This window comes from Arachis stenosperma, chromosome 3 (assembly GCF_014773155.1).
Source record: "Arachis stenosperma cultivar V10309 chromosome 3, arast.V10309.gnm1.PFL2, whole genome shotgun sequence".
NCBI lineage: Eukaryota > Viridiplantae > Streptophyta > Magnoliopsida > Fabales > Fabaceae > Arachis > Arachis stenosperma.
This window is the reverse complement of record NC_080379.1, coordinates 98341764-98362416: the sequence shown is the minus strand read 5'-3', so window position 1 is coordinate 98362416 and position 20653 is coordinate 98341764. Positions and strand designations below refer to the sequence as shown.

At 39.6% G+C, this 20653-nt stretch overlaps 3 protein-coding genes and 1 non-coding gene across 4 annotated transcripts; 2 read left to right on the top strand and 2 right to left on the bottom strand.

Annotated features, from left to right (window-relative positions):
- Nucleotides 1-7663: 7663 nt before the first annotated feature.
- LOC130966456 (protein BONZAI 3-like) lies at nucleotides 7664-9184 on the bottom strand. Its single transcript, XM_057891266.1, has 8 exons — nucleotides 9146-9184; nucleotides 8976-9002; nucleotides 8704-8823; nucleotides 8478-8612; nucleotides 8320-8381; nucleotides 8044-8143; nucleotides 7841-7955; nucleotides 7664-7752 (listed from the first exon to the last, which is right to left on the bottom strand). The coding sequence occupies exons 1-8, from the start codon at nucleotides 9182-9184 to the stop codon at nucleotides 7664-7666; spliced, it is 687 nt and encodes a 228-aa protein (XP_057747249.1).
- A 5447-nt stretch (nucleotides 9185-14631) lies between these two features.
- On the bottom strand, nucleotides 14632-14736 carry LOC130971797 (small nucleolar RNA R71). Its single transcript, XR_009083006.1, has one exon. It is a non-coding gene; the product is annotated as a small nucleolar RNA R71 (small nucleolar RNA).
- A 645-nt stretch (nucleotides 14737-15381) lies between these two features.
- Nucleotides 15382-16137, top strand: LOC130966455 (uncharacterized). The gene has a single exon (XM_057891264.1). The coding sequence runs from the start codon at nucleotides 15382-15384 to the stop codon at nucleotides 16135-16137; it is 756 nt and encodes a 251-aa protein (XP_057747247.1).
- A 2887-nt stretch (nucleotides 16138-19024) lies between these two features.
- LOC130966454 (uncharacterized) lies at nucleotides 19025-19486 on the top strand. Its single transcript, XM_057891263.1, has one exon. It carries the CDS (start codon nucleotides 19025-19027, stop codon nucleotides 19484-19486), a length of 462 nt encoding a protein of 153 aa, XP_057747246.1.
- The last annotated feature ends 1167 nt before the right edge of the window (nucleotides 19487-20653 follow it).

Here is a 20653-nt window from a genome sequence, read left to right as displayed (position 1 = left end):
AATTTCTCAAACAGTTAGTGTGTTAGTAAGAGTTAGAATAACAGAAAAGAAAAAAATGCTTAATCTAGACCTCCACTTCACTTAATCATTGTCAATCTATTTCAATCCCCGGCAACGGCGCCAAAAACTTGATGTGTGGAAAACGATCCAACACAAAACTCACCGGCAAGTGTACCGGGTCGCATCAAGTAATAATAACTCACATGAGTGAGGTCGATCCCACAGGGATTGAAGGATTGAGCAATTTTAGTTTAGTGGGTGATTTAGTCAAGCGAATCAAGTTTTGATTGAGTGGTTTGTGTTTAACAGAAATTAAATGACAGTAAATGTAAAGGGGGAAGGGAGAAATGCAGTAAATTGAAGAACAGAATTGTAAATGTGCAGAATCTTAAATAGCAAGAAAGTAAATGACTGAAACTTAAAGTGCAAGAAACTTAAATTGCAGTAACTTAAATGGCAAGAAAGATAAATTGCTAGAAAGTAAAAGGGAATTGAGGAATGGGATTGTAAGATTTAAACAAAGAAGAAGTAAATTGCAGTAAATGGTTGAGCAGAAAGTAAATCAGAAACAAAGAGCATTCAAACAAAGAGAAAATAAACGCAGCAAAGGTTCACAGAAGAACCAAAAGTGAAATTGTGATCTCAGGATCCCAAGGGCTTAGGTAGCAGAGCCTAAAACCCAATTTCCTTCCCAGATCTGAATGAACTAAGCGATTGACAGAAAATTAAAGAAGAAGCAATAGAAGAACAGAATTGGAATTTAATTATGCAGAAATCAAAGTGCAAAGAGTTTGAATGGGAATTGGGACAGAATTTCCCCAATTTCACACATCCAATACTCAGAAAAACAGAGAGTAGAATTGCCCAAGGGAAATGAGGAAGGAGATCAATCAATTCTCCCTTGATCCTCTTAGTTCTCGACCAATTCTCTCAAGAACAATTCCAAGAGAGTCAAAGCTCCAAAGGAATGTGAAAGTGAAAATTCAAAAGCCAAGGTAAAAGTAAAAAATTCGAAAGTGAGCATAAAGGTCCTAATTACATCAAACTAACTCCTATTTATACACTTTCTATTCTTGGATAATGGGATTTGGATGGGCTTTTGGATTGGTGAAGAAATGAATTCAAATGAATTTTTAATTTGAATTTTGGCCCAAAAACCACTCCCAGGAGGCTGCCCTGCCCTTGTGGAGGGCAGGGCAGAAAATTGATGCTTGGTGCTTGGAGTTGGTGCGGCCATGGTGCGTTTTGGTGCTGCGTGGTGCGCGTCTGGCATGAGGTTGGTGCGCCAGAGGCTGCCCTGCCCGCGCCAAGGGCGGGGCAGAAAATGTTGATGCGCCAGAATTGAGGAGCGCGCGTGCGCGCGATGCACGTTGGTGCGTGGGACGCTGCCCTGCCCGCGCCAAGGGCAGGGCAGGATCGGTTTGGTGCGCCAGGGAAGGAACGCGCGCGCCAGATGTTGCCAGGACGAGGAAATTGGTGCGCCAGGAAGCAAAGTTGGTGCGCCATTCAAATGTCTGCCCTGCCCGCGTCAAGGGCAGGGCAAGGTCCCGTCCTTCACATCGTGGGTTCGATCCTGGGAGGGTGCAAACACGCTAATTATTTTCTTGGTTTCTTGGCACGCTATTCACCCTTAGTCTTTGGCTTCCTTATGGTCCCTTGCTCGAGCCTTGTAGCATGCATAGTTGATATTTTCTCCTTGATTTTCTTCCTCATGGAGCCCGATTCTGCTCTCCACAAGGGCAGGGCAGAGTTTGCTTCTCTTGGCTCCAAGGCACCATTTTGTGCTCTGCCCTTGGAGTGGGCAGGGCAAGGTTGCCTTCTCTTGTTTGGTCACCTAATGTTGCCCTCCTAGAGGGCAGTCTGCCCTTGTGGAGGGCAAGGTTGCTTCCCTCATTAGTTGCGGCACGCTTCTCTCCTCTTTGGCCACGCTTTCCTTTTCTTGTGTCACGCTTCTTAGGCCACGCTTTTCATTTTCTTTTCTTTTCTTCACCTATAATGAACCAAACAACCACTCAAAGTATCACTAAATTCAAGAGGCTTATAAATCAATTAAAATTCAATTAAAATGAGCTCAAACCTCAATGATTAACATTAAATTCATGGTGGTTGCTTGATTTAAAGAAGTTATGCATTTTCACTCCAAATCACTAACTTAGGATGCAAGAAAGTGCATAAATGCTAACAAAACAAGTGAAATTAGCTTGAAAATGGGTATATGATGACTTGTCATCACAACACCAAACTTAAACCTTGCTTGTCCCCAAGCAAGCATCAAAACTAAGAGTAAATGAAATGAATAAGAAAAGAATACACATCCTTATTATGCAGATAGCAGAACTTCAATTTATGGGGCATCTATGCAGACAATGATACTCACTTATTGTTGCTGCTACATAATACATATCTTTCTTCAAAGGCTTGCTAAACTTGCTGTTATAAGACTCACCTTTTGATTCCTCCCTTGCTAACTTTTCTTGACTTACAATGCTTTAACAAGCTTTTTATTCTTTTAGAGGTTGGGTGTCAAATGCTGCAGCATAGCCTTTGGCTTTATTTTCTTTTCTTTTGCTCAACATCTTTCCACCACAGACACTTAGCTCACTAATTCCTCCTAGGATCATTGATGCCCAGCATCTCTTTGGATCACTAAGTGCCTTGTATCTAAGTTGCTCTTTATTGTGGATTTTCAATTGGCCATCCCAAATCAGTTGATCTAAGTGACCGGGTTTCAAAATACCCCTTAGAATTTACTCATCCAAGCAGATCTCAGTACAAGAACACCACAGGCATTTGTCCTAAGGTTCAAACCATTGGTGTCCAACCTTTATTCTTTGTTTTTCTTCCCATTTTGGCTTTTTCTTTCTCTTTTTCTTTCTGTTTTTGTTACCAAGGGTGCTTCATCATTGATAAAAGTCTTTATAACAGCAAGCTAGCTTACAATTGAATGAGAATGATATTATGCAACACTTATTCCATGAGTTATGCATTTAATCAAACACATATGCCACCACCAACTTCCATTCATACTCATGCAACATTGGATATTTTACTTTTCAATTCAAACCAAACTCTTTTATTTAAGCATATGGGAAACAAAGCAGTATTCAAGCTAAATGATGGATACAAGCATTATGCAGACTTATCATTTTCACAAACAATTTCACTTGCAACTAGATAAACACTTTAGTAAGCCATACAAGGGTTTCCATGTTCGAAACAATACACAGCAGCAAGGATTAAGTTCAGATACAACCTTTGAAGTTGCAGCCTTTTGATTTTTCTTTCTGCTGTGTTCCCTTTGAGTCAAAATGCATAGTGTCTTCAATTGTTGATTCATGTCCTGCATAATCCTCAAAGTTGCTTGCTTCTCAAGCTCTTGATTATATGGTTAGTATGTTCAATACTGAGTGTGGCTCCTGGATTGATTTTGGTGTGTGAACACCAAACTTAATTGTTTTGCCACTGTCTCAGATGTAACAAGTTAACCACATTTGAAACCATGTGTTCTTGCTAAAGGTGAATGAAATAAAAGCTAGAAAACAATTCAACAGCTGAATAATGTGTTTGATTACTTGGAGCTAGAATCATGCAAGAGGTGAGAATGTATTAAATGATCTTTTTGGTGGAACACCAAACTTAGAAGTTTTCATTCTCCCTCAAATTGTTTTGGTGTGCAACACCAAACTTAGCTCCTTGCAATCCACACCAATTACTCAACATTTTTATTGAATAGCTATGAAAAGAAACTACCTCAGGTTGGGTTGCCTCCCAACAAGCGCTCTTTTATTGTCATTAGCTTGACATCTTCATTTTTGCTTCTCATGGAGGTTGAAAATCACAGTGCCTTAGCTTGTCTGTCTTCACTGTGAATTTCCTTCCGGTTTCCTCCTTGATGACTTCTATAGCTTCTTGTGGAAGGATCTTAGTCACAGTGTAATGATCACGCAGCTGTGGGGACACCTTCATGGTTTGACTATTGATCATTACTCGATCCCCTAGTGAAAACTTTCCAGTGGAGATTTTCTGCTTGTCTTTAGTTTTCTCAGCTGTCTCTCTTTGAAGGAATTCTCTGTTGTGTTTTTCTTGGCTGGTACTTCCTTTTTCATTGTCTCTTATGATCATTTTCCATCCTTCCTTCTTTGTAGCATCTTCGTTATTGGTTGGTTTATCTTCACTGGTTTTGAAGAAAGTATTTGGTTTCTTCTCACCCATTTCTGCAAAGTGCTTTGCCACTTGAGCTATCTGCTCCTCAAGTCCTCTCATTAACATCTCTTGGTTCCTAGTTGCTTCCTCTTGATGTTTCATCATTCTCTCCATTAGGATCTCCAGGTTTGTGATTCTCTGAGAGTCTTGTAGGGTCGGATGGTTATGACATGTTGAAGATAGGAAGGGTGAGTGTGGTGGCGGCATGTAGTGGTTGTTATTGCTGTAATGGTGTTTTTGATGGTTTATGAAGTTCGGGTTGTTGTAATGGAATTCTCTTGGTCTGTGATTTTGATACTCATTCCTTCTCCAGTTAAGATGGGTTTGGATGTGTCTGTGTTGTGGGTATTGGTTTTGGGTGGTATTAGTAGGTGGGAGATGTTGATTGGTTGTGGTCATGGAATTATCCTGGTGGAAACTTCCTTGTTCTTGATGTTGAGACTCCCTTATTCTCAAATAAGAATGCGGTCTCCATGGTGGAAATTTAGCATTTATTGCAGCAGACAACTCTATGTTTTGCTGTGGTTGATGGTGCATTTGTTTGTCTTGGTCCTTGAACGCATTCACCTCTTCAATATTTGCCACTTCTTTTTCTGAGCTTTCATTTTGTGGTTTCTCAGATGGATGTTGGTTGTTGACTCCTTTGTCATTGAAGTCTGTGACTCCTTGAGCATTTGTTGTTGCTTTGAGTAGGCCATCTGAGAAGTAGTCCACTGCTTTTCTTGTTTCTGGGGTCAATCCTTCATAGAAAGCTCGGAAGCCTACTTTATCAGTTGCTCTCTTGTATCTTTCCCAGGCCTTGAAGAGTGGTTCTTCGTCCCCTTGTGTGAATAGATGTTCCTCCTCTTTCAGCTGGATGATTTGTTTGGATGAGGTAAATTTGGCCAGAAATTTGGTGACCAAATCATCCCAACTAGTGATACTTCCTTGGGGAAAAGTTTCAAACCATTGTGCAGCTTCACCCTTCAATGAGAAGGGAAATAACAGAATCTTATAAGTGTCACGATCTGATCCATCGGTTCTGACTGCATTACAGGTCTTTAGGAAAGTGGTTATGTGCTGCTGAGGATCTTCCGATGGACTTCCATCAAAAGAGCAATTGTTCTTGATGAGTGTAATGAGGGGTGGCTTCATTTCATGATCTCATTTGTCTGTAGGGACTTGATTTCCTGTGATATGCAAACAATCAAGATGACCAATCAACACACTTGAGAATTAGGTACAGTTTACTTGAGATAATTTGTTAGTGAGTTAATAGAGGCAATTTCTCAAACAGTTAGTGTGTTAGTAAGAGTTAGAATAACAGAAAAGAAAAAAAATGCTTAATCTAGACCTCCACTTCACTTAATCATTGTCAATCTATTTCAATCCCCGGCAACGGCGCCAAAAACTTGATGTGTGGAAAACGATCCAACACAAAACTCACCGGCAAGTGTACCGGGTCGCATCAAGTAATAATAACTCACATGAGTGAGGTCGATCCCACAGGGATTGAAGGATTGAGCAATTTTAGTTTAGTGGGTGATTTAGTCAAGCGAATCAAGTTTTGATTGAGTGGTTTGTGTTTAACAGAAATTAAATGACAGTAAATGTAAAGGGGGAAGGGAGAAATGCAGTAAATTGAAGAACAGAATTGTAAATGTGCAGAATCTTAAATAGCAAGAAAGTAAATGACTGAAACTTAAAGTGCAAGAAACTTAAATTGCAGTAACTTAAATGGCAAGAAAGATAAATTGCTAGAAAGTAAAAGGGAATTGAGGAATGGGATTGTAAGATTTAAACAAAGAAGAAGTAAATTGCAGTAAATGGTTGAGCAGAAAGTAAATCAGAAACAAAGAGCATTCAAACAAAGAGAAAATAAAACGCAGCAAAGGTTCACAGAAGAACCAAAAGTGAAATTGTGATCTCAGGATCCCAAGGGCTTAGGTAGCAGAGCCTAAAACCCAATTTCCTTCCCAGATCTGAATGAACTAAGCGATTGACAGAAAATTAAAGAAGAAGCAATAGAAGAACAGAATTGGAATTTAATTATGCAGAAATCAAAGTGCAAAGAGTTTGAATGGGAATTGGGACAGAATTTCCCCAATTTCACACATCCAATACTCAGAAAAACAGAGAGTAGAATTGCCCAAGGGAAATGAGGAAGGAGATCAATCAATTCTCCCTTGATCCTCTTAGTTCTCGACCAATTCTCTCAAGAACAATTCCAAGAGAGTCAAAGCTCCAAAGGAATGTGAAAGTGAAAATTCAAAAGCCAAGGTAAAAGTAAAAAATTCGAAAGTGAGCATAAAGGTCCTAATTACATCAAACTAACTCCTATTTATACACTTTCTATTCTTGGATAATGGGATTTGGATGGGCTTTTGGATTGGTGAAGAAATGAATTCAAATGAATTTTTAATTTGAATTTTGGCCCAAAAACCACTCCCAGGAGGCTGCCCTGCCCTTGTGGAGGGCAGGGAAGAAAATTGATGCTTGGTGCTTGGAGTTGGTGCGGCCATGGTGCGTTTTGGTGATGCGTGGTGCGCGTCTGGCATGAGGTTGGTGCGCCAGAGGCTGCCCTGCCCGCGCCAAGGGCGGGGCAGAAAATGTTGATGCGCCAGAATTGAGGAGCGTGCGTGCGCGCGATGCACGTTGGTGCGTGGGACGCTGCCCTGCCCGCGCCAAGGGCAGGGCAGGATCGGTTTGGTGCGCCAGGGAAGGAACGCGCGCGCCAGATGCTGCCAGGACGAGGAAATTGGTGCGCCAGGAAGCAAAGTTGGTGCGCCATTCAAATGTCTGCCCTGCCCGCGTCAAGGGCAGGGCAAGGTCCCTTCCTTCACATCGTGGGTTCGATCCTGGGAGGGTGCAAACACGCTAATTATTTTCTTGGTTTCTTGGCACGCTAGTCACCCTTAGTCTTTGGCTTCCTTATGGTCCCTTGCTCGAGCCTTGTAGCATGCATAGTTGATATTTTCTCCTTGATTTTCTTCCTCATGGAGCCCGATTCTGCTCTCCACAAGGGCAGGGCAGAGTTTGCTTCTCTTGGCTCCAAGGCACCATTTTGTGCTCTGCCCTTGGAGTGGGCAGGGCAAGGTTGCCTTCTCTTGTTTGGTCACCTAATGTTGCCCTCCTAGAGGGCAGTCTGCCCTTGTGGAGGGCAAGGTTGCTTCCCTCATTAGTTGCGGCACGCTTCTCTCCTCTTTGGCCACGCTTTCCTTTTCTTGTGTCACGCTTCTTAGGCCACGCTTTTCATTTTCTTTTCTTTTCTTCACCTATAATGAACCAAACAATCACTCAAAGTATCACTAAATTCAAGAGGCTTATAAATCAATTAAAATTCAATTAAAATGAGCTCAAACCTCAATGATTAACATTAAATTCATGGTGGTTGCTTGATTTAAAGAAGTTATGCATTTTCACTCCAAATCACTAACTTAGGATGCAAGAAAGTGCATAAATGCTAACAAAACAAGTGAAATTAGCTTGAAAAATGGGTATATGAATTTAACTGACCCGAGACATCAATATAATGCAAAGAATCTGAATATCGAGGATTTCCATTTGAAGCTGGACAAATTTTGAATCAGTTAGCATGATATAAGATGAATATGTAATTTCAGTAATCATCTTCACCAAGATAACAATATTTACTTACCAGTGAAATCCACAGCAACCATGAAGTTCAGTTCAAATCCACTGGATACATAATCAATAAAGCTGAATTGCTCCCTTTCACAATATTGATCCACAAAAAGTTGACCCTTCAGCATCTGCATAGAAGAAATTCCAAGAACTATGAGATTCAGCACAGAAGTGGACCATAAAATGTAATTCTATTATTGCATGGTCAATAAGTACCTTCTCTTCTTTTCTGTGGTGTGTGGATGGTATGAACAAATTTGTGCCTGTTCTCTCTTTGTTAAGCCTTTCTAGGTCTGCTATTGATGATCTCAGTTTACTGAAGGCAATAAAAATTGATATCAATATATATATATATATATATATATATATATATATATATATATATATATATATATATATACACATTTAAAATCTATGAATGAAAAAATGAAGGCTTATAAGAGTTTTGAATAATGAACAAAATAAAGCAATAGACAATAATTGCATAACTACCCAATAAGCACATGGTCACCACTGCTATTGAAATCAAAACACTCAATGAGTAATGGATTTTCCTGAAAAGTAACAATTTCGAAACTAGATAAATATCTTGCTAATGTGAGTAATCAAAATGAACTAGTAATCCATATTTTTTAAGATGATAAACCCACTTTACTTCCAAACTGACGGGAACTAAGGGTGACTGGTTTCCATTTTGGATTCAAATTGTTGTTAATAACTTCAGTCTTGCAAATTGGAACAGAACCTTCACTCTCAACTACTCTTGATATTCTTAAAAAGGGATCCTACAAGGAAAACAAAAAACAAATATGAGAAGTTTTACAAATGCAAACAAATAATAAGTAGAGAAGTTGTAGATGGGGATTGAATATGTACAGATTTTGAGAAAATGTCCTTGTTATCCAAATGTGAACATCTTAAGATCATCTCAATAGCAATCTTTGAAGCAACAGTCTCCTCAGCAGGACAACGAAATTGACGAATTAAGAAATTCTTCTAAGCATGTATATGTGAGTTTTCAATTCAATTTACAATTCAGCTCACCTTTCTTCTTCCTCTTCTACTTCTTCTCTACTCCTTGTCTTCTTTTCATTCTTTACATTCTTCACACCATTTCTGTTTCTGGCTAACCAAGAAACCGTTCAAACTGTAAGAACTCTGTTAGAAACAGGAAGCTGAAAACAGAGAAACGAAAGCCAACTTATTCATTGAGAAATCACAGAAACAAAAGCTTATTAACGCTGCATTTGGATTCAGTCTCAGAAACAAAAATACAGAGAAAATAGACAAGCTGTATATTAAATCACAGTTCACAAACCCTAAAATACCACACATCTTCATCAATAACAGCATGCATGTTATCAAATTACAGTTCACAGACCCATATTTCAGAGATTAAAAGCCCCAAATTAAAACCCCTAAAATAGGAACCCTAAGCCACTGATCAATTTCAGAAGCAAATAGAAATCAATACATACCTATTCAATGATGTGAGCACAGCGAAGACGATGATGAGAAGCACAGAGATGATGATGGTGAGAGCGGCGCAGCGACGATGGTGACGGTCGCACACCGACGATGGTGAGGGCCGCACAGCGACGATCAGTGCAAGCGATGGCGAAGAGGAGATGACGACGGTCAATGTGGAGAGTAGTGCAGGTGAGTCGTGAGTGGGAGGCGATGACTCTCAATGGCGACAGTGAGAGGGTTTCCGCTTGTAGTGAGGCGGTCAATGGCGAGAGTGAGAGGGTGAATGGCGAGACCGAGAGTGAGAGGGTCAATGGCGAGCGTGAGTGGGGGGCGACGATGGTGAGCTATCGAGACCGAGAGTGAGAGGGTGCTATGGAGGGTTTGTTGCTCGAGGATGAAGGTGACTGAGACTCGAAGTTTAATTTGCTTAGTTTTACTAAGTGTTAAGGTCTTCCAGGAAAAACAAGGAAAAAAATTACTAAGGGTTAAGTTTTTGGCTCTAGAGACATTAGGCATCACTCTTGAAACGCACCCAAAACTTAACAAATAGGCTATCCTTTAAAAGCGTCTCCTTTGATATGAAAAATGAACCTATAGATATCAACCTACGGCTACGCTTTTTAAGTGATATCTTTAATACCTAAGGCTACGCTTTTTAAATGATGCTGTATTTGTGTATCCTTTTCTCTTATAAAAAGGCAACACAGAGAAAAGTGTAGCCTATTCTATGAATAGGCTACGCTTTTCAAATGTAGCCTAAAAAAAGTGTGGCTGAATGGGTATTTTTCTTGTAGTGCATGGTGTTTATAACCGAACCAAAGAGGAAAGATGAGCAGCCACCTAACCTGATTTTGATCCATGAAAAGTGACATGGATTTGAAGAGGAAGGAGAGAGGATCCCTATAATTGGTTTGAAATTTTGATTTGAATTTTGGTTTGGAAGAAATCAAGATTTGAAGTTCTATGTGTTCAAAATTTTCTCTCTTTTCTTTCTATCTTATTTTTGGCCATTCAAGGTGGAAATGAGCAGCTTGGAGTGTTTTGGGGGTAGGGGAAAATGTGCTTGATGATAATTGGCTAGTTAGGGAGGTGGTTGAAAAATATCTCAAGTGTATAATTACTAAAACTAGATGTATTAGAACACAAATAACAACACTTATAGAGATTAATATCTGAGCTACTAATATAGATGACACTAGTAACATGATTAATATGAGAATAGAAAATATATGAGGAGGCATTAGCATTGCTAAAGTCATCAAAGAGTACTGGTGTTAACCTGCACCAGTAGACTGTGAGCCCGATTAAACTTATCTCCTATTTTTAACTTAAGCAGATCAAATAATATTATAATATTACTTAAGTATCTCTAATATTATTGTAATAATACTATTATATTACTATTTCTCTTCTCTCACGAATCGAGTTCGGCTCGTCAAATTGAGATTAACTATGGAAACTAGAATATGAAATTCCTAACAGAAGCAGCTCAAAAATTAGGTTCTTCGCGACTATGTCGTTGAACTTAACTCAGTAGAGGTTCTTGCTTCGTGATGACATAATGATAATGAAGATTGGGGTTATAGATGATGTAGTAGAGGTGCTTGGAGGTGCTTCCTATAACACCCTAATTACCCTAAGCCTTACCTCTGGCCGTAAAGCAAAGGTTAATAAGAGGTCATGACAATTCTAAGTCTTATACATAAAATAGATATAAAAGGAATAATAAATCGAGAAGCCCGATGAAGCTCAAAGACCAAGATACAAAATGCGTGAAACGTTCACACGAAGCTACAAACTTAAGGCACAAGATAAAGGTACAAGATAACAAGATATAAGTATATAAGAGAGTATAATAGTCATAAGGATCTAGCCACAGCCTGCAGAGTTTAAGCTGGCTAGTTATATACAGACATACAGAGTTTAGAAAGTAAAACAGCTTATACAGAATATCTCTCATAAAGTAAGCCTCTAAGGCAAAATAAAATACAAAAGGGAGAGATCTTAAACAAAATACTCAAAAGACTTAAAAACAAGATATAGATCCTTCGCTCTGTCACCATCAAGCAACTCACCGAGGTGGGCTGCGACCTGCATCTTAAAAACAACAACAAAGTATAGAATGAGAACTGGAGGTTCTCAGCAAGGTAACAACGCCCAGTAATGTAAGCTATAAGACCCCGAGACGCCAGAGGCAATCCTAGAGCTTCATATCAACACAAGATTCAAGCTTAAAGCATAACTAAAGTTAAAACTATAACTTTAAAACTTAACACTTATAAAATAGGGTAAATGATGCCAAGGCATCTTAGGCTAGCTTTACTAGCCTTTTTCTTTGTTTTTGATAGGTTTTGTGCACTTTCTTGAGTCATAAGTAAGCCATTAGGGTAGAAATTCATGTCTGCCTATATTCATTCAACCATGAGTAAATTGATGCAATTTCATGATGATTTATATTATGATTACTTGTATGCTAAGAATAATAAGAATTCTCTTGATTTTAGCATAGCTTTGATGCATTTATTGGTTGATGACAGGTGAAAGAAGGCATGGAGGAAGGTTGAAGAAAGAGCATGGAAAGGATGGAGAACAAGCAACGTTGGTGGCCAAGTTAGACCACCAACGTTGACTCAAACTTGAAGAGAAACAGAACACAAACATGTTGAAGCTCACGTTCGAGATGGTGTTGGGGGTCCAACGTTAACCCCAACGTAGTGAGAAAATGATCAATTCTGGGGCTGAAAGATTTTTGAGTTGCGCATACGCATACATGCTGCGTACGCGCAAAAAACAGCAAATTTTGGCATTTGCGCGAAAGCGCACGGTACGCGTACGCGCCACAACTGAACGTTAGAGGTCCAACGTTACCTCAAATGCTACCTCCGACGTCTGCCATGCTCAGTCCAGAATTGAGATTGGAAAAATTGGAATTGACGTGCACGCGTCAATGCCGCGTATGCCCGGATACAAAAAAGTAATGGGCGCTTAAGCGCACAGTACGCGTACGTGCAAAAATGCCAACGTTGGAGAGAACGTTGGGGGTCCAACGCTGAAGCCAACGTCCCACTTCCCTAGTTTAAACTAGAAAATGAAATTCTTGCATCCACGCGCAAGCGCACAGTCCGCGTACACGTGGATGAGCATTTTCGGCATTTTGCGCGGAAGCGCACGGTACGCTTGCACGCGGATCGGCGGACGTTGACCCTCCAACGTTGAGTCAAACGCCAATGACAGCTTAACTTGCTAGTTTTGCTGATTGCTCTAAGATGGCGTTTGAGTCAATGTTGGCCCTCAAACGTTGACTCAAACTTGAAGCATCAGTATTCATATTTTGCACAGATCTCTTCTCAACACCAAGGGCAACCAATTGGAGCCATCCTCAACCCAGTTCTATCAAGGCCAAAAGCCCAATTCAAGGCTTGAAGATCAATGGAAGAGAGTGTATAAATAGCTTAAAATTCAAGTTAGTGATGGGACCTTTTTTTACCATTTTTATTTTGGGGAACTTTTACACATTCAGATCTCTATTCAGCTTTTCTTCTTTACTGAGCTTTGATTTCAGAATATATTTTTCAATTCCATTTTGCATTTTGAGAGCTATGAACCACTAAACCCCTTTCATTGGGTTAGGGAGCTCTATTGTAATTCAATGGATCAATAATAGTTTTCATCTTCTTCTTCTTTCTTTTCTCTTGATTTTTGTTAGAAAGTTTTCGGTCTTAACTCAATTGGATAGTTGTCTTGAGAGAGAAGCTATTCATAATTGGAAGTCTTTGGAGCCTTGAGAGAGAAATGAAGAATTCATGCTAGAATTTCTTTCTCACATTGGATTAGATTGGGGTTTGGATGGATATAGTGACATGGAATCCTACCAATACTTTGATCTATGAATTTGTGTGGTATAGTCAGTGACCGAACCTCAACTCTTCTCATGAGCAATTAAATCAAGACATTGGGCAATTGTTCATGCTTAGAGAGATTGGTGAGCCAAGACATTGGAATCCGATCATCTAAGATTGCCAAACAATGTCAATGAATGCATTGATTGAGGAAGAGATGAAAATGATTTGATCCGGAGAATTCAATATCTCCTGAAGCCCAATGAACCCTCCATTTCTGATCTACCCATTCTATTTAATCTCTGCTCTTTAATTTCATGGTAAATCCCCATTCCCGTTTAATTTCTTGCAATTTAAGCTTTTGTCTTTTAATTTCCTGCACTTTAATTTCGGTCATTTAATTTCTTGCAAATTTTAGTTTCCCACCAATTTTACATTCAGCAAATCTCAATTCAATTATAATTTCGCCCAATTAGCATAATTCTTCAATTATAATTGCTCGATCTATGAATCCCTGTGGGATTCGATCTCACTCTTTTGTGAGTTTTTTCTTGACGACAATCCGGTGCACTTGCCGGAAGGAAATTTGTTGAGAGACGGTTTCCGAGCGAATCAGGTTTATGGCGCCGTTGCCGGGGATTGGTTTTGTATTGACAATTACAAAATTGAAGGATAACTAGATTGAGCATTTTTCTTTTCTTTTGTTACTAGAATTTCAATTTTAGTTGTTCATTTAATTTTATGCAATTTTTAGTAATTTCTTTTGAATTTCTCTTTGTTGCTTTACTTTCCAATAAACTAACTCACTAACCTACTAACTATTTGATAAATTTCTCTAACCAAGCTAACTATACTCTATTTTAGTAACCTCTACACTTGTTATTTTCTTTTTTTACTTGTTCATTGTATGACAGGTAGGAGAAAGGAAATTTCAACTTCCTTTGATAGTGAACCATAAAGAACCTTCCTAAGACTAAGGAGGGAAGCAAGAGGAAAAAGGGTTGTTGGTGCAGAAGAAGAGGAGGAATACTTTGACATAACCATGGAGGATAATATGGAGAACCATCATGAAGAAGAGGTGAACAACAATGCTAGAAGAGGTGGAGCTAACCCTGCTGGGCAAGAGAGGAGAGTTCTGGGATCATACATCAATCCAAACCCAGCAAATTGTGGGAGCAGCATTTAGAGGCCAACTATCTATGCTAACAATTTCGAATTAAAGCCTTAGCTCATAACTCTTGTGCAAAATAACTGTTCTTATGGAGGAAGTGCACAAGAGAATCCTAATGAGCATCTTACTAAGTTCCAAAGGATATGCGACACGGTTAAGTCTAATGGTATTCATCCTGACACCTATAGATTGTTACTGTTTCCATTTTCTTTGAGGGACAAAGCCTCAAAATGGTTGGAATCATTCCCCAAGGAAAGCTTGACAACATGGGAAGATGTAATGAATAGATTCTTGACAAGGTTCTACCCTCCACAAAAAGTCAACAGGTTGAGAACTGAAGTGCAAACGTTCAGACAGCTAGATGGGGAAACCATTTATGAAGCCTGGGAGAGATTCAAGGATTTGACAAGAAGATGTCCCCCAAGACATGTTTAATGAGTGGGTACAAATTCATATCTTCTATGAAGGATTGAATCATGAATAAAAAAAAGGCTGTAGACCACTCATCTGGAGGCTCACTTAATAAGAAGAAGACCATTGAGGAAGCCATAGATGTGATAAAAACAATGGCGTATAATGAATATTTTTATGCCTCAGACAGGAGCAATAACAGGGAAGTCTTGGAATTGAACCATATGGATGCAATCTTGGCACATAACAAGATGATTACCAAGCAACTTGCTGAGTTGACTAAGTAAATGGAGAAGAATCAGGCTGCAGCTATCCACTCTCAACCTTCACCTCAAAAAGAGTTGGAGACAAAAGAAGGAGTTAATTGCGAGGAGGTAAATTACCTCGAAAATTCATCTAGGCAAGCTAATGATCCATACTCTAAGACCTATAACTCTGGTTGGAGAAACCACCCAAACTTTGGGTGGGGGGAACTAACAAAACCAAGGCCAAGACCACAGACCACACAATCCTAACCAGTACAACAACTCCACCCACCAAAACTCCAACCAAAAACCATACCATACCACACAAAACACTCATTCACATCCACTACATCAAAGCCACAACAACCACTCTCAACACCCCAATTTTAATGAACCATCATCACCTGAGGATGACAGAATGGCCAGGATGGAAGCAATGCTTGCTAGCCTTTGCAAAGAAGTTGAAGACATAAAGAAATTCAAGGAGGAAGTAATATCCAATCGGCAAAATCAAGACGCTGCCACTCAGAAGCTTGAAGCACAAGTTGGATATTTGTCCAAACAAACCTCGAGCTACAGTTCCAGCAGTGTCACCAAGACAATTTCAAGGGAGGAATGCAAGGCTATTACCCTCAGAAGTGGAAGAGAGTTGGAAGAAAAGTCAAAGGAAACTAAAGAAGAGAAAGCAGAGGATAGTTCAACTGACAAGGAAGAAGCACAGATGCCTACTCCCAGTTTAGCAGAGGAAGAGGAAGTTTTAAAGCCATATGTCCCAAAGGCTCCTTACCCTCAACGCCTAATGAAGAATGCTAAGGACAGCCAATTCTCTAAATTCTTAGAGATCTTCAAGAAACTTCAGATCAACATTTCCTTTGCTGAATCACTAGAGCAAATGCCACTCTATGCTATGTTTCTGAAGGAATTGATGACCAAGAAAAGAAGTTGGAGGAATGATGAAACTGTGATACTTACTGAGGAATGTAGTGCTATTATCCAACACAAGCTACCTCAAAAATTAAAGGACCCAGGAAGCTTCCAAATTCCCTGTATCATAGAGGAAATAACAGTTGAGAAAGCTTTGTGTGATTTGGGAGCTAGTATAAACTTGATGTCCTTGACTATGATGAAAAGGATGAAGATTGAGAAAGCCAAACCAACAAGAATGGCCCTCTAACTGGCAGATCGATCATTCAAATTCCCTCATGGCATAGTAGAAGACTTGCTTGTGAAAGTAGGAGACTTCATCTTTCCTGCTGACTTTGTAGTGTTGGACATGGAGGAGGAAGCCAAAGCATCAATAATCTTGGGAAGGCCATTTTTAGCTACTGCTGGGGCCATCATTGATGTCCAGAAGAGTGAACTTACCCTTAGACTACATGATGAGAAAATGGTATTCAACGTATTCAAGGCTATGAGCTATCCACCAGAGTCATTAGGAGAACCAGAGTCACCAGGAGAGTGTATGAGGCTAGATACAGTGGAAACGGTAGTACAAGAGACACTTGAAGAAGCACTTGGAGAATTGACAGAGGATGACTCCATGTTGAATATTGAAGTTGCTGAGGTCGGCTCAACAGAAGTGCCTCTTCCAAGCACATTGGAGGAGAGAAAAAAGGAAAAAAGAAGCACCTAAACTGGAACTAAAAGCACTGCCACCTACTCTCAAGTGTGCATACTTGGGGAGTGATGGAAGTTACGTTGTAATCATCAATTCTGCCCTTAGTCAAGAACAGGAAGAGGAATTAATCAAGGTGTTGCAAAAGTACCAATATGCCATTGGATGGACCCTTGCTAGCTTAAAAGGCATAAGCTCATCCATATGCATGCACAAGATCTTGCTGGAAGAGGATGCTAAACCCTCCATTCAAGCCCAAAGAAGATTGAAACCTGTCATGAAAGAAGTGGTTTAGAAAGAGGTGATGAAGCTATAGCAGGCAGGTGTGATCTATCCCATTTCAGATAGCCCATGGGTGAGTCTTGTTCATGTGGTTCCAAAGAAGGGAGGGATCACAGTTATGCCCAACGAGAAGAACGAACTCATCCCCACAAGAACAGTAACTGGTTGGAGGATGTGCATTGACTATAGGAAACTCAATGAGGCAACCAGAAAAGATCATTTTCCACTCCCTTTTATGGATCAGATGTTGGAGAGATTGGCAAGACATGCATACTACTGTTTTCTTAATGGATATTCGGGTTATAACTAAATAGTGGTTGATCCAAGAGATCAAGAAAAGACATCATTTACCTATCCATATGGAGTTTTTGCTTACAGGCGCATGGCTTTTGGATTGTGCAATGCTCCTGGAACTTTCCAAAGATGCATGTTGTCTATTTTTTCAGACATGATTGAAAAATTCATTGAAGTATTCATGGACGATTTCTCAGTCTTTGGAGATTCATTTCCCAATTGCCTTACTCATCTTGCCTTAGTGTTAAAAAGGTGCCAAGAGATAAACCTAGTTCTAAACTGGAAAAAATGCCATTTTATGGTAAAAAAAGGGATTGTCTTTGGCCATAAAAATTCAGAAAAAGGCATAGAAGTAGACAAAGCTAAGGTGAAATTAATTGAGATATTAGCTCCACCTAATAATGTCAAGGCAATTCGGAGTTTTCTAGAGCATGCTGGTTTCTACAGAAGGTTTATCAGGGAGTTTTCCAAAATTGCAAAACCTTTGAGCAACTTATTAGTCTCTGATACACCTTTTATATTTGATCAAGAATGCGCACTAGCTTTTGAAACATTGAAAAGAGAACTTTCCTCAACACCTATCATTGCCCCACTTGATTGGAATTCGCCCTTTGAGCTGATGTGTGATGCATCAGACCTTACTGTTGGGGCAGTGCTTGGCCAGAGGAAAGGCAATTTAGTTCATGTTATCTATTATGACAGCAAAGTTTTGAATGAAAATCAAAAAAATTATACCACTTCTGAGAAAGAATTGCTGGCCATAGTATTTGCATTTGACAAGTTTAGATCATACCTTATTGGATCTAAAGTTGTTATTTTTACTGATCATGCAGCATTGAAGTATTTACTTGCAAAACAAGAATCAAAACCAAGGCTGATAAGGTGGATTTTGTTATTGAAGGAATTCAACATTGAGATTAAGGACAAGAAGGGAGTGGAGAACAAAGTAGTAGATCATTTGTACCGAATCCCTTGTGGAGAAGATAGAACCCACCAATCAAGTGTAAATGAGTTCTTCCCTGATGAGCAATTGATGCTGGTTCATAAGGCACCCTGGTTTGCAGACATTGCTAATTTTAAGGCAACAGGAGAGTTTCCTTCAATGATCAACAAGCATCAAAAGAGAAAACTCATCAATGATGCAAAGTATTTCATTTGGGATGAGCCATACTTTTTCATGAAATGCTCGGATGGATTGCTAAGAAGGTGTGTTTCAGAGGAGGAAGGAAGGGAAGTTTTATGGAATTGTCATGGGTCCTGCTATGGTGGCCATTTTGGAGGAGAGAGAACTGCAGCAAAGGTCCTGCACTGTGGATTCTTTTGGCCCACCATCTTCAAAGATGCACGAGAGCTAGTGAAGAAATGCAATGAATATCAATGGGCTGGAAATTTGCCCAAGAAAAATAAGATGCCACAACAATTCATCCTGGAACTTGAGCTGTTTGATGTATGGGGGATTGACTTCATAGGACAATTCTCAACCTCATACTTAAACAACTACATTTTGGTGGTAGTAGATTATGTATCAAAATGGGTGGAGGCCATTGCAACTTCTACAAATGACAACAAGGTGGTACTGAACTTCCTCAGAAAGAATATCTTCAGCAGGTTTGGAGTTCCCAGAGCACTCATCAGTAATGGAGGCAGCCATTTTTGCAACAGACTATTAGAGACTCTTCTCCTAATATATGGGGTAAAGCATAAGGTGGCCACACCTTATCACCCCCAAACAAGTGGGTAGACAGAAATATCCAACAGAGAGCTAAAAAGGATTTTGGAAAAGACTGTGGGAGCATCAAGAAAGGACTGGTCGAAGAAGCTGGATGAAGCTCTTTGGGCATATAGGACAGCCTTCAAAAAACCAATTGGGATGTCCCCATATCAGTTGGTGTATGGTAAGGCTTGTCACCTGCCACTAGAGCTTGAACACAAGGCTTTCTGGGCTCTCAAGTTATTGAACTTCGATAGCAAAGCTGCTGGTGAGAAGAGGCTCTTGCAACTGCAAGAATGGGATGAATTCAGGTTCCAAGCTTATGAAAATGCCAAGATATACAAGGAAAAAACAAAGGAAAAGCATGACTCCAAGATCGCGCCAAGAAGATTTGAGAAAGGACAGAAAGTGCTACTTTATAACTCCAAACTGAAACTGTTCCCTGGAAAATTGAGATCAAGGTGGTCAGGACCTTTTCTTGTCACCATGGTCTCTCCTGATGGACATATAGAAATCATGGAAGAAAAGTCACAGGAGACCTTCATTGTTAATGGACAAAGTCTGAAGCACTATTTGGGTGATATGAAGGAAAGGCCTAAGACAAAATACAGACTCGACTAAAGAGGAACGTCAAGCTAGTGACGTTAAAAGAGTGCTTGTTGGGAGGCAACCCAACCAAAGGTAGTTTTCTTTTCCTAGTGAATTCAATAAATGAGTTATGTAGAGTCTCTATATTGGAAGGAGCTAAGTTTGGTGTTGCACACCAAAATAATTTAAGAGTAAATGTGTAAATCTAAGTTTGGTGTTCCACCATGAAATTCATTAAAAACACATTTCACCCTCAGCATAAACAGTTATCGGCTCCCAACAATCAGAGAAATCACTTAAAAGTTGTTTGTTTTCTAGTTTTTAGTCAGTTGGTTCATAGTTACTTTGGTAAGTAAAAGTGCTTGATGTTTTCTGCATAAGATTCAAACTGCTGTATAAAGCAAGGAGCTAAGTTTGGTGTTCACCCACCAATCTAAGTTCAAAAGCCTACAAACATACATGCATGCTAACAATCTCTCAAGTGCTCGGGGAACACGCAACTTCCAATGGCTTGTAGGAATTCAATCAGTATCTTGGGAGGACTATACACCATCAGCTGAGAGCAAGAAGAAGAAGCCACCAAGAGGTTGTATTGTTACTTAATTCTATCAGCGGTGAAATGCTCTAAGCTGGAAGTCTGAATGTGCCCATCTTAATAGTAACTTTTAGTTTGCATCTTGTGTATTTCATTTTGCAATCAGTATGCTAGCTTAGGTGTGTGTGCTTTCACTTTCACTAAGATTAAATGCTTGTCTTGTTCCCTGAGTCTTTTCAGTTTCAATAAAAGAAATGTATGAACATGAATTGGATTAGTTTCTTTTTAGCAAAGCAACATCATAGCAAGTGGTGGCATAAATGTTAATTGTGTGGTAGCTCACTCGTAATGAATAAAAGGATATATTGTTCTCTTTCTAAGTGAAAATTAGCTTACTGTCTATGAATCTTAGCAAATAAAAGTCCTTGGTTGAAAGAAAAACAAATAAAAAGAAAGAAAAAGAAAAGGCAAAAGTGGCAGCAAAAACAAAAGGATCAATGAATAAGGCTAGACACCAATGACTAGAACCTTAGGACATATGCCTATGGTGCCTTTGTACTAGGATTTGCTTGGATGATTAGGTTCTATGGAGTGCCTTAACACTTGGTAACTTGGGTTAACTAACCCGAGATTATCAACCGAAAGTCCATTATCAAGAGCAACCT